General features: G+C 48.9%; 1 protein-coding gene across 2 annotated transcripts in view; it reads left to right on the top strand.

Moving 5' to 3' along the window:
• Positions 1 to 35: 35 nt before the first annotated feature.
• The window catches only part of Svop (SV2 related protein), a 65,047-nt gene continuing 49,147 nt past the window's right edge, over positions 36 to 15,935 (top strand). Inside the window, exon 1 of one of the 2 annotated variants that reach the window (XM_021162428.3) lies at positions 36 to 276. In XM_021162428.3, the coding sequence (XP_021018087.1) occupies positions 242 to 276 (35 nt within the window). In that variant the 5' untranslated portion in view covers positions 36 to 241. Of the gene's footprint in view, positions 277 to 10,718; positions 10,805 to 15,935 lie in introns of those variants that run through there. The other variant, XM_029477554.2, reaches the window with a different exon arrangement.

Here is a 15,935-nt window from a genome sequence, read left to right as displayed (position 1 = left end):
AGGGCTCGCCCCGCCCCCTCCACCGCGCAGCCCTCCCCTCGTCCTCCGCCCACTCCTGTCGGTCTCCCGGCGGTGGCAGCGGCTGGCTTTGTCTCCCGGGCAGGGCTCCCTCCCCCAGCAGCTAGCTGCCCAGCGAGGAAGCGGCAGAGCTGTCCAGCATCCCGGTGCTGAAAGCCGGAGCGCCGGCCCTTGCTCCACCATGTAAGGGTCATGCCCAGGCTCGTCCCGGCGCACCGCGGACATGGAGGAGGACCTGTTCCAGCTCAGGCAGTTGCCGTGAGTACCGCGGGGGCGCGAAGGGAGGCCGGCAGGGCGCCCTTTAGAAGAGCAAAGCCTGCAGGGGTGCATCCCCGCACGGCCTCTTGGATTGGAAAATGCTGTTACAGACGGAAGAATTGGGCCTGGAGGAGACAAGCCATTTTCTCAGCCCAGCTTCTGTTTCTCATTCATTTCCCTCCCCCCACCCCCAAGATCTGTCAGGACCTTGTGGGAATCCTTAGTTTCTGTGTTTTCCCTTGGAAATCGCTCTCAACCCCAAAGTGGGGTTTGAGGACTATGCTGTGAGAACGCATTGGATGCTGTTTGGAAATGTGGGCTGAATTGACGAGGGCTGGCATCTGTCCCTTTCCAGCCTTTCTCCCATACTATGCAATTCCTGATTTTTTCCCCCCTACAAGGTCTTTCGGAAAGGAACGGTGTGAGGTTGCAAACTGCTTTCTAAACAGCACGGATGCTTTCCTAGAGGAGAGGCTGTTTGTGTAGCACGTGAATGAGAAGGCTTGTGAATCCTGGCTTGAGACTCTTGTCTTCTGAATGAAAGGTGGGGGGGGGGGTAGCTAGCTGGAGTATGCTTTGGCTTGGACACACCAGGAATGCATTCCTTTGAGGTTAAAAATTTTCCGGGGATACCTACTTCACTGAGAATCTTGTGGGAACCACAGAGAGGCAGTGGAGAAGACAGAGAGGCCTTCAGAGGTATTTACAGATAGCTTTCCTGCCATAGCAATGGTGTTTTGTTAAAGCAACTTCCAGGATTCCCATTTTAATTTTTAACTGGCAGGTGGAAGTCAATTCTACTTGGGTCTGTTGAGAAGGACTGGGTATTGTTAGCATGTGTAACTTTAAAAATGGTGTGCTCCCCCCACTCCCCAAACCTCAAGCCACTGAGGAATCCTCTCAAGTGACTTTTAGTGTGACTGGTTTGGCTCTCTGAGACTCTTGAGTGTTTGTGGGGGTTGCCATATTTACTTCTCAATTTGGTCAAATTATTTTTCATTACACAGCTTTCAGTAATTAAAATTGTACTTTTATGCTTTTGTTAATAGATCCATAAATACCCCCCAACTAATGACAGCTTCATTTCATGATGCTAAAGGGTACCCGCTTCTAATACCCCAAAGCAAAAATATAACTCTCAGAACAGAGACCCCTTCTCAAGGAAATCATGCCACTCTCCCTGAGCTCAAACACTGTGTTCACAGAGTCTAATGACCACCCGGAATACAAAGGCAACCCACAAATTGAAACAATGTTGCTCAGAATAAGAACGAACACATTCTGGGATGTCAGCTTTTAGAGCAATGAATTTTCACACCCCAGCAGACCATGTGATCATGGCAAAGGACATATGTGCCTTTAGCTTTCCAGAATGTAGGTATGACATTACATACTAATTTTTTTCCATAGCTAAAAGAGACTGAAAACTGGGGAACCAGGGTTTGTCTCATTCACACTCTGAATGAGCACTTGTCTACCATGCACAGGGCCTTGGGTCCCATCCGTGGTGTGAAATATTCAGAAAGAAATAATGAGACTAGGGAAACTTATATATGTATATATGTAACTAATTGAAGCTAGGTGGAGATGCAGGCCTGCCCTGTAATCCCAGCAATTTAGGGACTGAGTCTGGATAGCTTCTAGGCCAGCCTGAGCCACATGCTGTCTCAAAAACACTCATCATCATCACCATCATCACCATCATCATCATCATCACCATCATCACCATCATCATCATTATCTGGGGAGGAGGGTACACACTGTTAGTTTTAGCACTCAGGAGGCAGAAGCAGACAGATCTCTGTGAGTTCAAAGCCAGCTCAACAAGAACGTGTTCCCGGACAGCCATGGCTATACAAAGAGAAATTTTGTCTGGACCCACCTCCCTCAATTCTCTCAATGTTTTATAGATAGAAGAACAGGCACTATCCTAAATGGTGATATCAAAGCAGACTGGCTCTGAGTCAGGCAGACTTGGGTTCAAATCTTGACCTCAAGTCAATGAACCTTTCTAAGACTTGGTTTCCTTAGCTATGAAGAGACGGGGACAGAAGGGGTCAGGTGGACTGTAGCTCAGTATGCGGTCAGCACACTTGGGTACTTGGGCTCAATTCCTGAAAGAATAGCTGTCATATTACTTGGTTCATAGCCGAGCATGGTGGCGCACGCCTTTAATCCCAGCACTCGGGAGGCAGAGGCAGGCGGATTTCTGAGTTCGAGGCCAGCCTGGTCTACAGAGTGAGTTCCAGGACAGCTAGAGCTACACAGAGAAACCCTGTCTTGAGAAACCAAAACAAAACAAACAAAACCAAAACAAACCAAAACAAAAAAAAAATTGGTTCATATGTTTATCTTGGAGGTTAAAGGAGATGTGCTCTGAATGTTTGACAATATAAAGTGATAGACAGTATCTATTTCCTATTGTCATTACACCTGAGACATTTATAAAAGGTAACTATGTAGATTACTGTTGCTGGACTCCCCAAAATTGCTGCTTGAAAACCCCAGGGGCTGGAAAGATGGGTTCCGCTGTCAGGAATCTTGCTGTTATTCCAGGGGACCCAGTTTGGTCTTCAGCACCCATGCTGGGCAGCTCACAAACACTATTAACTCAAGTTCCAGGACATCTGACACCCCCTTCTGTCCTCCAAGGGGACTTGCACACAGGTGGCATACAGGCACACATGCGTATAAACGAAATCAAAAAAACAAACATCCTTTTAAAAAGAAAGCCCCTGGCTACAGAATTAGCCTGTAAATGCTCTGACCTCCCGTTTATAAAAAAAAAAAAAAAAAAAAAAAAAAAAAAAAACGAGGAAGCTAAAATGAAAACAGACAGCCGTGTGAATCTGAGTGGGTTACACATCACGACTTAGATGTTTCTGAGACCCATACCCTGCATATATCATATGCAGATGGCAGGCAACAGATTTCCTGAGAGCAATGTGGTTTAAAAAATATCCAGAGTGCTGGCAGGAGTGGACTCTGGAACAGACGCGGTCCTGCGGGAGGTTGGGTGCTAATCGACCATAAGCCTGTAAGCAGATTTCAGGGCTGGGGAGGGGAGCAGGGTGAGCATCGCTAAGAAAGCAATCCTCTGGTGAACCTGGAGGCCCTGTTGCACAGCTCTGGGATGGCCCAGCTGAGACCACGGATGGCTCTTGTTTCCCTGCTGACTGCAGGTGACACGCATGTGGGGTATGGAGCAGCCTCAAGTCTGTATGTTGATCTTCCTTATTGTACGAGGCAGGCTTGTGAGATTTCTCTTTTCCGGTTAGGGCTTTTTCTTTTCAGGGATGATGGAGCCCAGGGCCTCATGCATGCCAAGCAAGAGCTCTGCCACTGATCCCCAGGCGTCAGATGACTCACTGTGTAGACCAGGTTGTCCCAGAGCTCACAGAGATCTCCCTGCCTCTGCCTCCAGAGTGCTGGGATGAAAAAATGTGTGCCACCGGGCCTGGGCACTCAATAATTTAACTTTGATACTATCCTTGGTACAAAGGATTGGATAGATGGCTAAGATAAAATGGTATATGCCTTGAAGAAGATGCCGTCGTACAGTCACAGTATGGTAGCCTCTGGCCACATGTGCTTAATATAAGTTATATAATTTACATGTGAAATAATTTACATGGTATGATATTGTTCTACCTACGTTTCTGCAGCTGTAACAAGACATCCTGCATTACCGAGGAGAAAAGGGGTTTGGGAGATTCAGCTCTGCATCGTAGTCCATCCCCAAAGGAAGTCAGGGCAGGAACTTGAAGCAGCTCATTTGTTGTCCAGGAAGAATGACTTCCACTCAGGGAAATCACTGCACAACCAAAGTACAGCAGGAAGCATGCAGGTTGCTGTTGTTGGCTTGCTGACCAGCCTATACCCAGCTGGCTTTCTGATGCAGTTCAAAATTATGTGCCTAGGGAATGGTGCCACTGCCCACAGTGTACTGGACCTTCTTACATCAATTAACAATCAAAATAGTTCCCCCACCAGAAGGCCAACTTGATCTGGGCAACTTCTCAACCAAGGCCTTCCTCTCAGGCTGTGTCCTGTTGATAGTTAAAGCGGGTTGAGACAAATGCATAGAGGAAATAAATATACAAAATCTACCCCTTTGATTTCAAATGCGCACTGCATCACGATAGCTAGGGATCACCTCTGTGTGGGGCACACATGTAGACATTTCCTGTAACAGCACTGGTTTGCCAGGTTCTGCCGCACAGCGCTGGCCTGGGAGACAAGGTGGGCATTGAGTATGTCGCATTCCTAGCTGTGACAGCTGTTTCAGATGCGTGTACAGCCCAGGGCCACTCGGGGATCGTGATTCTCCACAGCAAAGAGATCAAGAAGAGCTTCCAGGCATGGGTAGGAGCCGTTCAGAAACAATACCTGTGTGGAGTGTTCCAGAGAGAGAGGCTTTGTGAGGAAAGGCCCTGAGTGGGAAGAGCATGGTGTGTCTCGCAAAAGACCACGGGGCCAGGGCACTCTGGGCGTTAAAGGATGCTGTGAAGTTAGGTCTCCATGCTCTACTGACATCTCACTCTTATGGGGGATCTGAGTCTCCCATAAGTGCTGGGTTCAAATCCTGCCTGTGACACTTACCACTGGTGGTTTTTTGGTCTTTGTCTTCATCTTTGAGAGGCTAGATGCTCATCTGTGACACTGGGAGCCTGCTTGCCCCTGCGTGGCTGACCTGTTGTAGGAGCAGGGAAGGACACTGGGTTGTGGGACTCTGATAAATGCTTCTGTCATTTCTTGTCCCCCCAACCCCCACCCCCTGCTTTGGTTTGAGTCGCTGAACTTCATTCTGGTCCCGAAATAAAGCAAGCGGCAGCTACAATCTCCTTTGCAGGAATGCCGGCCTGCAGTGCGGTGGCAGCACGTGTTTGAGCTTGAACTCTTTTAAAAGATTTATACATTTTTAAATGTATGTGTGTTATGATCGTATGTGTGCCTGCGTGCATTCTGTGTGTTCCATGCCTGCTGAGAAGAGATCAGAAAAGGGCTTCGGAGCCCCGAGAAATAGAGGGCCCAGAGGTTGTGACCCTCTCGACAACACAATGCTGAGAGGGAGCCCATAGTTCTTTACAAGATCAGCAAGTGACCTCAGCCACCAAGCTCTGCTCTGGCCCGTGAACTTGAACTCGGGACCCCTCCTCTTTTCAGTGGTTCCCATGACGGCCACACCTCCCTCACACGTGGGCCAAACTGTTGAGGTCAACTTTGGCTCTTCTCTCTCGCATGCTTTTGGTCTTCAGGAAATCTCACTGCTTGCATGCCTCAGTGTCAGCGGCGCTCCAGCCCACGGCTCTCTACAGTCACCAGATCCCGCAGGCGCTATCCCATCTGTTCTCCTCAGCAGGACTCCTCTCCTTGCTGGTCTCTCACTCATGCCCTTGCCTCCCGACGGTCTGTTCTCATCCCAGCAGCTGAAGGGCTTTGGTTTTAGATTCAATTTTCAAAAAAGTTTCTATGCGTGGGCCTACGTGTGAGGATGTGCGCATGCGCGTGTGCATGGGGCCCCACAGAGGACAATGGGGGCGCTGGGAATGGCTTCGCTGTCGCTCCATCCCCAGAGGGACTTTGTTAGATGTTGGGTCATGCTGTCACCTGCTCAAAAGCTTCCTATGGCTTCTGTGCACACTCCCTAGAACAACTGCGGTCCTCTCTCACGTACACCTGTTGGCGACCATAAGCCCTAAGACAAAACCCAAACCAGAAGACGAAGGCAGTGAGACCCTGGACAGGTGACAATTACGCCCCATGTCTCTTGGAACTGGAAGTGGCTGGGCTACCATGAAATGGTGCCCTGGGGCCTCAGAAACTCAAGAATAAGAATCTACCCTCTCTAGCAGTTCCACAAGTCCGGGGCCTGTATCCACAGGGCCAACCAACTGTGGGGTCGAGACTGAGAAGAGCATTGTCTCCCAGTCAGCATTCACAGGCTGTTTCTGTTGTCTTAGCAACACAGCCTGTGATGCTGACCAGGGACAGGGACTATAAGTAATTGCGGATGCACTAGAGTACACAAGAGGATGTCTGAGGCCATGTGCAAACCCCATACCATTTCATATCGCGTAGCCAGACTATGGTTTCCACGGAAGGTTCTGGAACCAGTTCCTGCAGATACTGAGATGACCACATACCCCCAAAGAAATGGATACATGGTATCGAGGAGGTGTTTGCACACCCAAGTGCATCGTGATGTCATCCATAATTGCCAAACCGTAAAGACAGCTCTTATCCATCAACACATCGAGATAGTGTAGTATATCTATGTAACTAGAATACTATTTAGCCTTCAAAAGGAAAAGCATTCTGGTCCAGGTTGTGGCATGACCCGGGGGCGGGATGGAAAGGGAAATGGGCCAGTCTTCATGGGTCACAAGTGCTTCGTGAAGTTGCTTAGATGAGTCCAGAGTAGGCATGTTTTTGGAGACAATGAGTAGAATGGAGGTTGCCAGGGAGTTGGTGGGAAACGGGGAGAGGAAGCAGCATTTAATGGACACAGACTTGGGGATTTTAAAAGATCAGTGCAGCAGGGCGCTGGCGGCAGCTGCATCACGTGACTGCGCTGCAACATTCAGCACTGAAAATGGCTAAAATGGGAATTGTTCACGTTGCCTTTTAGATGCAGAGTCTCCTACAGGCCAAGCTAGCCTTGAACTCACTATGTAGCCAAGGCTGATGTCTTAGTCAGGGTCTCTATTCCTGCACAAATATCATCACCAAGAATCAAGTTGGGGAGGAAAGGGTTTATTCGGCTTACACTTCCATACTGCTGTTCATCACCAAGGAAGTCAGGACTGGAACTCAAGCAGGTCAGGAAGCAGGAGCTGATGCAGAGGCCATGGAGGGATGTTCCTTACTGGCTTGCTTCCCCTGGCTTGCTCAGCCTGCTCTCCTATAGAACCCAAGACTACCAGCCCAGAGATGGTTCCACCCATAAGGGGCCTTTCCCCCTTGATCACTAATTGAGAAAATGCCTTACAGTTGTATCTCATGGAGGCATTTCCTCAACTGAAGCTCCTTTCTCTGTGATAACTCCAGCTGTGTCAAGTTGACACAAAACTAGCCAGTACAGCTGGCCTGGCTCTTAAGCCTCCCCACCTCCTATAATCATGGATTGAGAGATTACAGGTGTGTGCTATCATAAGCAGCAAGACAATAAAATTTATTAAGTATATTTTGCATGAATGAAGAATAAAAGCAGTTTCCGTTCATCCTCCAAGGGTAACTCCAAGCTAACTTTCTTGTTTTGTAGTCTTTAATCACTTAAAAGTTTTATTATTGTATTACTACTGGCAGAATGTGTGTGTTAGGTATGTACGCCACATCACACACGTGGAGACCAGGGGACAACTTCGCGGAATCAGTTCTCTCCTTCCACCTTCGTACTGGCTCTAGAGATTGAATCTGTATCCGGCTTGTGCCACAAGCCTCCTTACCCACTGAACCATCTTGCCAGTCCTTTCCTTCCAATATATGGACTCATTTATTTTGCTGCTGGACTTGAACCCAGGGGCTTGGCCTTGCTAGGCCTGTGCTGCGTCCTGAGCCACACCCAGCCCTCACCGCTCATGGGCCACTGTCTTTCCAGAGAAAGGTTCAGAGGGAAGGGAACCCACAAGCTTTCCAAGTGTGGGGGCAGGGCTGTATAACACAGCTACACAGAACTGCTGGACTCCAGCCACCCGGGGAGGGAAACTAGACACATATTCCTTATTTATTTAATCTCTCTCATCTATTACTTTTTAAAATTATTATTTATTTTATTAAAATAATTATTTAATTATTTAATAAATAATTTAGTTAATAGTTTAATTATTAAATAGTTTCATTATTTAATAAACCATTTACTTAATGAATTATTTAATTATTTAATAAATAATGTATTAAAATAATTTTATTAAAAACTATTATTTACTTTATATGTAGTGTACAGGCATGCATGTGTGTGTGCCCATGTGTGTGGGAGTCACAGAACTATTTTTGGAAGTTAGTTCTCTCCTTCCACACTATGCGGCCGAGGGGATAGAACTCAGGTCACCAGGTTTGACTGCAAGCTCCTTTTACGCACTAAGCCCATCCCACTAGTCCAGATTCCTTTCCTTGCCCTGGCTCTTCTGTTCCCCCCAATTTCCTTTGACTAAGTCGAGGAACTTTACTTACTGACAGAATAACCGTCTTTAAAGATGTTGACATCTGCCCACATTTACAGCACCCACATAGAACACACTGTTCGAAAAGGATACATTAAACGGCTACATTGTTACTCAGAGACAGAGTTCAACCTGTTCCCATTATTTCATTTACTTTCTTTTTTTCTTCTATATTCCTGTGGTGATAATACTCAAAATCTATTTTTAACTGTCTTCAAGCTCCCTTGAGTTTATTTCCCCTCAGCCCTTCCCTTCTCCCAGCCCTGGGTACCCAGTGGTTCATTTTTTTCCCCAAGTTCACTTTCAGATTCGACAGGCTGCAGAGACTCTGTCTCTTGGCCTTTCTGTGCCTGGCTTATTTCACTTAAAACGGTGCCTGCTGGTTCTGTCAGCAAGCTTGGCTGCAAGCCCCTTTACCCACAGTTCTGGCCCCTGGTGTAACTTCTCTAGCTGGGTGCACCCGCACATTCTGCATTATGTCAGTGTTCTTGTGTGATTGTTAGCTGTTTCTCTTTTGCCTTTTTTTGTTTAGTTGGTTGGTTGGTTGGTTGGTTGTTGGTTTCTCAAGACAGTTTCTCTGTGTAGCCCTGGCTGCCCTAGAACTCACTTTGTAGATCAGACCCGCCTTGAACTCACAGAGATCCTCCTGCCTCTGTTTCTCGAGTGCTGGGATTAAAGGCGGGCGCCACTGCTATACTCTCTCTCTTTCACTCCTTTATCCAGACAGGTTAAAAAGATTTCTGTAATTCCAACAAAATCACCTAAGAAAACAACCTAAAAGTAGGAGAGATGGTTGGCTTATGGTTACAGAGGTCTTAACCCATGGCTAGTTGGCTCCATTGCCTTGAGATAGCCCATGGCCAATTGGTTCCTTTGCCTTGGGATAGCCCATGGCTGGTTGTCTCCATTGTTTTGGGACTGTGGTACAAATATATGCTTGCAGCAGGGCTGTGTGGCAGAGAAGGCCTCTCAACTCAGTAGATCAAGCAAGCAGAGAGAGAGAGGACAGGAAGGTGGCCGAGAGCCTGGAACCCCTTTAGGGGTCTGCCTCCAATGAATGACCTAACTTCTTCCCACTGACCCACCACTTCTCAGAGGCTGGCAAATCTTTACCACAGGCCTTACAGTGACACTCCCTGACACGTAACAGGAGCATTTCTTGACATGATTGACATTTTAGACCTAATGTCATAGTTAGGTATTTAGCCATGTCTCCACCCACTAAATGCCACAACCTACCTCACCCTAGCTTCAATTACAATTCTTGATACTGTCTCCCAACATTGTCCATGTCCCCACGAGGGTACCCCTTACACAACAGGTTACCTAGTCATGGCCTCCAGAACACCTTCCGATCTCGCCTGGAACCCTATTCCTGACTTCCATCCCACCATACCCCTCATGCCTGCTTCCTCAGCAGCCCCAACACCATCCCTCACCCCCAGTGTCCCTTTAGCAAGAGATTCTGAGAGCCAACCGGGCAAGAACTCAGTCCTACAATGAAAAAGTCCTTATTCGTTGTGTAGACACAAGAAGAAAACCTTCCAGCTGGGTATGGTGGCACATGCCTTTAATCCTAGGAATTGGGAGGGCAGAGGCAGGAGGATCTATATGAGTGCCAGGCCAGCCAGGGCTACCCAAGTGAGAGCTTAAACAAAACTTGCCACTGTGAACCACCTTGGAAGCTGTCCATCTCCCCCCTCCCCCCCGCTGATGGGCCAGCTGGGAGCCGATGCTGGTCATCAGGTTCAAGCGGCCCTGGGCTCAAACCTAACTTTCCTGCTGACGTTGTAGGATGGTTGGGCAGGTGTATTTCCTCCCAGGCCTCAGCTTCAGCATCTGTGAGTGGGGACAGGAAGGAGACCCAGCTTTGTGGGCCCGGTGCTTCCTGGAGTGGGCACTCCTGAGAGAGTACAGAGAATGTGGTATGAGTCTCCTGAATGGCCAATCTCTGTGATCATTTGGTTTGGATGTGAAATGTCCCGACCGGCTCATCTGTTTGAACATTTGGTCTGAGGATGGCGGCTTGGACTTGGGGATCTGTGGCACCATCCAGATGTGGGGCTGAGCTGGAGGATGCGATCACTGCGGGGGTGGCCTTGGCATTTATAGCCTGGACCTGCTTCTGGTCTTCTCTGCCCTTCCTCATCCCTCCAGATGTGAGTGAGCTCTCCCTGAAACAGTGACAGACAGTATGCCCTCAGACCATAAATCAAAGTAAATCCTTTCTCCTCTAAGTTGCTTCCCCTCCGTGTTTCACCACAGCCATGAAAAATGTCACTGACACAGGAAACTGGCTCCCAGAAGTGACTCACTGCTGTGTTCAGCCTGACCGGAGGGCTCCCAGGCTTCAGAGCTGGTTTACGGTAGGAAATGTGGAAGACTTTTGAGTTCTGGGCTAGGTAGGCATGCCGTACAATACACAAGCAGAGGTTGGTGGTAGATTCTCCTGGGAACCCTGGAAGACCAGACGGCAAGGGAAGCTCACATACTGCAGGGCCAGGCCCATGTTGAAGCCTCTGGTCTCCAAGTCCTGGTGTGCTTTAAAGGACTCTGCAGCTCTTAGAAGGTGAAGCCTGACTGAAGGAACTGAGTCACCCAGGGTGGGCCTTGCGGTTAGAGCTTGACCCTGTTTCCTGCTCCTGCCCACGTACCTCTCCCCAGCTATCACAATCTGTGTCCCCTCAGACCATGAGCCAGAATTAATTGTTCCTCCCTAAGCTGTTTTTTCTCAGGTGTGTCGCAGTAAGGAAGATCATGAAAACAACTGTAAGTTAGTCATCTGTTTTTCAGATGTAAGATCAGTGCTCCTCAGGCGACGCGGGGTGATAAGACATCACAAGGAAAACCCACAGAAAACTAAAAGTTCCACGAGTGACAAACTTAGAATTCAGGAGTGGGAGGGACCTGTGAGGGCGTAGTGTCCAACATCAACAGTGAGTTTCTGTCTTCCGTGGACATTCTCAGGATCTTACTGAACTCAGAGACCTTGAGCCACCCTGCTGGGGCGCTGAGCATCTGTGCTGAATAAGATGCAGAGCCAGTGATTAAGCGACTTTCTCTGTGCTTTTGGCCTCTGAAGGGAAACACTTGCCTGTGGGCTAAGAACATGCATGCTGGAGTCTAGCACAACGGTGCACACCGGTAAGCCCAGCATTAGGGAAGCTGAGGCAGGAGGATGATGAGTTTGAGGCCAGGCTGTCTTTTAAGAAAAGTCATAGGGCTGGAGGGGTTAAGGGGTTAACTTGGGTGTTAGGAGTGCCTGCTGGTCTCATGGAGGGCAAGTTCAGTTCCCAGTACCCAGGTTGTAAGGCTGGGGCTGGAGCTCTCAGAGAGCCAGCATTCTCTAAAGGCCTCTGCCCATACAGAGACACACACAGACCCACACAGACACACACCACACATAAAAGTAAAATAAATCTTTTTTTATTTTTTGGTTTTTTGAGTCAGGGTGTCTCTGTGTAGCTGTCCCACAGCTCACTCTGTAGAGCAGGATGGCCCTGTGTGCTGAGAACTGCCTAAGGTCCTGGTGTACACAGTGTGTAAGGTCCTGGTGTGGATAATGTCTAAGGTCCTGGTGCACAGTTTCTAAGGTCCTGGTCCCGGTGCAGACATTGTCTAAGGTCCTGGTGCACACAGTGTGTAAGGTCCCGGTGCAGACATTGTCTAAGGTCCTGGTGCACACAGTGTGTAAGGTCCTGGTGTACACAGTGTGTAAGGTCCTGGTGTACACAGTGTGTAAGGTCCTGATGCACACAGTGTCTAAGGTCCTGGTGCACACAGTGTGTAAGATCCTACTGCACACAGTGTCTAAGGTCCTGGTGCACACAGTGTCTAAGGTCCTGGTGCAGACAGTGTATAAAGTTCTGGTGCACACAGTGTGTAAGGTCCTGGTGCACACAGTGTCTAAGGTCCTGGTGCAGACAGTGTATAAAGTTCTGGTGCACACAGTGTGTAAGGTCCTGGTGTACACAGTGTCTAAGGTCCTGGTGCACACAGTGTGTAAGGTCCTGGTGTACACAGTGTGTAAGGTCCTGGTGTACACAGTGTGTAAGGTCCTGGTGTACACAATGTGTAAGATCCTACTGCACACAGTGTGTAAGGTCCTGGTGCACACAGTGTGTAAGGTCCTGGTGCACACAGTGTGTAAGGTCCTGGTGCACACAGTGTGTAAGGTCCTGGTGCACACAGTGTGTAAGGTCCTGGTGCACACAGTGTGTAAGGTCCTGGTGCACACAGTGTGTAAGGTCCTGGTGCACACAGTGTGTAAGCTCCTGGTGCACACAGTATGTAAGGTCCTGGTGCACACAGTGTGTAAGGTCCTGGTGCACACAGTGTGTAAGGTCCTGGTGCACACAGTGTCTAAGATCTTGGTACAATCACCACTGCCCCTCTAAACCTCACTTCACCTGCCAATCAACCGGAAACCCTTAGGAATAATAAGTCCATACTACTCAGGCTTGTCAGTGGCCTACCGAGGCAAAGCATACATACTTAGGTATGACCCTTGATCCAGTCATGTGGGTCCCTGTCTGTCTATATAGCTTCCACTACATCCATCACCTCCTCGTTTCTGGCTGATAAGGGGCCTCCTCACTCGGCTTGCAGCCCGTCTGTCCCCCTCCTTACACACCCAAGTTATTCTCTGTTCTCTCTATCCAGATTGACCAATGGTTTCCTCTTTGACATTAGAACCTCAGTAACTGAAAAGAAGGCCCCCTCCCTACCACAGCAATCTAAGGGCCCCCTCCAGGGGTCTGGACAGATAGTTAAAAGCACTGGCTGCTCTTCTAGAGGACCCGGGTTCAATTCCCAGCACCCACATGGGAGCTCACACCAATTCTAGTTCCAGGGAAACCCGATACCCTCACACAGACATACATGCCAGCAAAACACCAATGCATATAAAATAAAAATAAATTAAATCATAAAAATAAAGAGGGTCTCAGGTTGGCTCTGAAGGAGACCAGGCAAGGCCATTTGTCGGTGAACCTGTCATTTCCTACTGCTTGAATTGCAGTGTCACCAATGACTGTCACATTCCAGGGACCCCAATGTCAAACAATATGGGCACCTGGGACAAGGTTGGTGTGTGTGTGTGTGTGTGTGACTGGGATTCCAGTCACCTGACTTACAGGTGTCTCCCCCAGGAGACTGGAAGAATGCAGAGGCAGTTACAGTGGTCTGAAGGAAAGCTCCAACCTTCTACTCCATAGCCCTGACTGACCACAGTCACTTCGTGCCCACACAGCCTCCCTCTGGTCATTCTTCCTCTCTCACCACCTTCCAGAATTATCCACACTGGATTCCTGGATCCCAGCCTCTTTGACATCTGAGAGCCCTGTCACCTGTGCCCCCACACCTAGCTTCTTAAAACGTAGGTTTAGGATCTCAAGGGCAGGCCCCCTCCTATCCACCAGGCATGCACTTCACCGAAAGCCACCTCTGAGGTATCCCTGTGTCTTGCCATGCTGTGAGCAGACAGTCCCCTTGTAGGGGAAGGGATTCCAGTGATCTCATTACTACAGGGGTGAGAGCCATGTGAACTTTGTCCCACTCTGTGACCAGCATTGAGCACACCACCAGCCCTGGCCCAACATTCCCTGAAATTACCAGTCTTTTCAAGACACTGTCTCCACAGTGGTACTGTTCGGTTCCCATGGCAACCCTGCAAGGCAGTGACTGCGATCTCCACTTAAAGCCCTGAAACTGATGACACGACCTACTCTGGGTCACACAGCTCCTGAATGGCATGGTTAGGAAGAGGAAAGCCAAGGCAGTCCATGGCGGTACCGAGAACTCTCTTCCGAGGTAGACCCCCTCTCTCTGCAGGACCCTAAATGCTACCCTGTAATCATCACAGTCGATTCGAGCTTCGTTATTTCAGTCTTTATTCAAGGAAGAAGGGCCAGAGGCTCAGATGAAGAGATGGACTTCCGGGAAAGCTGGAGAAATGGCTCAGCGGTTAAGAGCACTGACTGCTCTTCCAGAGGTCCTGAGTTCAAATCCTGACAACCACATGGTGGCTCACGACCATCTGTAATGGGATCTGATGTCCTCTTCTGGTGTGTCTAAAGACAGCTACAGTGTACTTATATATAATAAATAAATAAATCTTGAGAGAAAGAGAGACAGACAGACAGACAGACACTTGCTAATCCAGCACCTCCAGAGACACAAGCCCCTGACTTAGGGTTCCCCATAAGGCAGATCACACAGGATAGCTGTTTTCTCAAGCTCTTCCCTTCCTTAAGTAACAAACAAACAAAAACATCACTGGCTATTTTGGTAAATTATTTATATATATATATATAGTGTTTAAATGCCAAGAAATCAGAGCAGCCGGAGCCAGCTTGTCTTGAGGCCCCGTCACTCAGCCTACCCTGCTTCTCTTTGAGTTTTCTTTCACACACACCCTCCCCTCCCGAGGAAACCTGGGCTCACACAGATGAGAAACACAGTTTTTTGGGGAACCCAACAGATCTTGAAATATAACCTGGCTGGCTGCGTCTAACTTGACATCCGAGGCCTCTCTTTCACACCTGCCCAAAGACGAAGAGTGGAGTTCGTTCTCAAAGGGAGGAACTGTGTGTTCACAGAGAGCACAGGGAGGGGTCGTTCCCACCCATCGGGGCCTGTGCATCCCTCACGTTGGTCCCATCAGCCCATCGCTCCCATTTCACGGACAAAGTCATCCACAAACATGCACAGTTTTGCCAGGAGCATGCCACGGTGCAAAGTGGACCTGACTCGGCGCTCAGGAAGTCCGTGGAACAGAAGCAATCTGCCACGCCAGTTAGAAATGCTGAACACTCACGAGACTAAAAGGAAAACAGACAGAATGGTTTTCTCTGCTCAGGAACTGCCATTTCCCGCCATCTCGGGGCAATCTTTGTTAAATTGCACATGTTGATTCTGTAGGATGGGGCTTGAACCCATGACCCAGCCACCCCTAGACAGGAGACAGACCACCAAAGTGTGAGTGCAGCTCAACCTAGGTTCTGCAAGCACCTATGGGAGGCAGGAAGCCTGGCTCAGGACCACAGTGAAGTGTCTTGAGTCTCTGGGGTCAGGTCTCAGAGGTCTGTTCTCACGCATCCAACAAGGAAGCTCCACTGGCCAGTGCAGACCCGCTTGTGAGAAGGCACAGGATACACGTCTACTGAGAGGAGATGTGCAAAAGGGGAGGGCATGTCTATCGTAGAAAAATGTGCATGAAACTGTTTTGGCATCTTGGAGGATGCAGTGGCAGTAAGTTCTCTGGATAGCACACAGCCACCACCACAGCCCTCCCCAAAGCTTTGTGTCTCTCTTCTTCTGTACTAGAAGTACTCTGTACTTCTAACTGTAGCACCAGGCAGCAGGAGCCTGAGTCAGGAGCACGGTGAGTTCAAAGCCAGCCTGAGCCACTTAATGAACCTTGCTCTCAAAAAAACAAAACAAATGATAAAACCATCCTCCCTCTTCCGGTCTCTGCCAACCACCGGTTCGACGTTT

This window comes from Mus caroli, unplaced genomic scaffold (genome assembly GCF_978045245.1).
Source record: "Mus caroli unplaced genomic scaffold, Mus_caroli_1 scaffold_4, whole genome shotgun sequence".
In the NCBI taxonomy this organism is placed as follows: domain Eukaryota; kingdom Metazoa; phylum Chordata; class Mammalia; order Rodentia; family Muridae; genus Mus; species Mus caroli.
The sequence above is the reverse complement of the archived record's forward strand: the minus strand, read 5'-3'. Positions and strand labels throughout refer to the sequence as shown.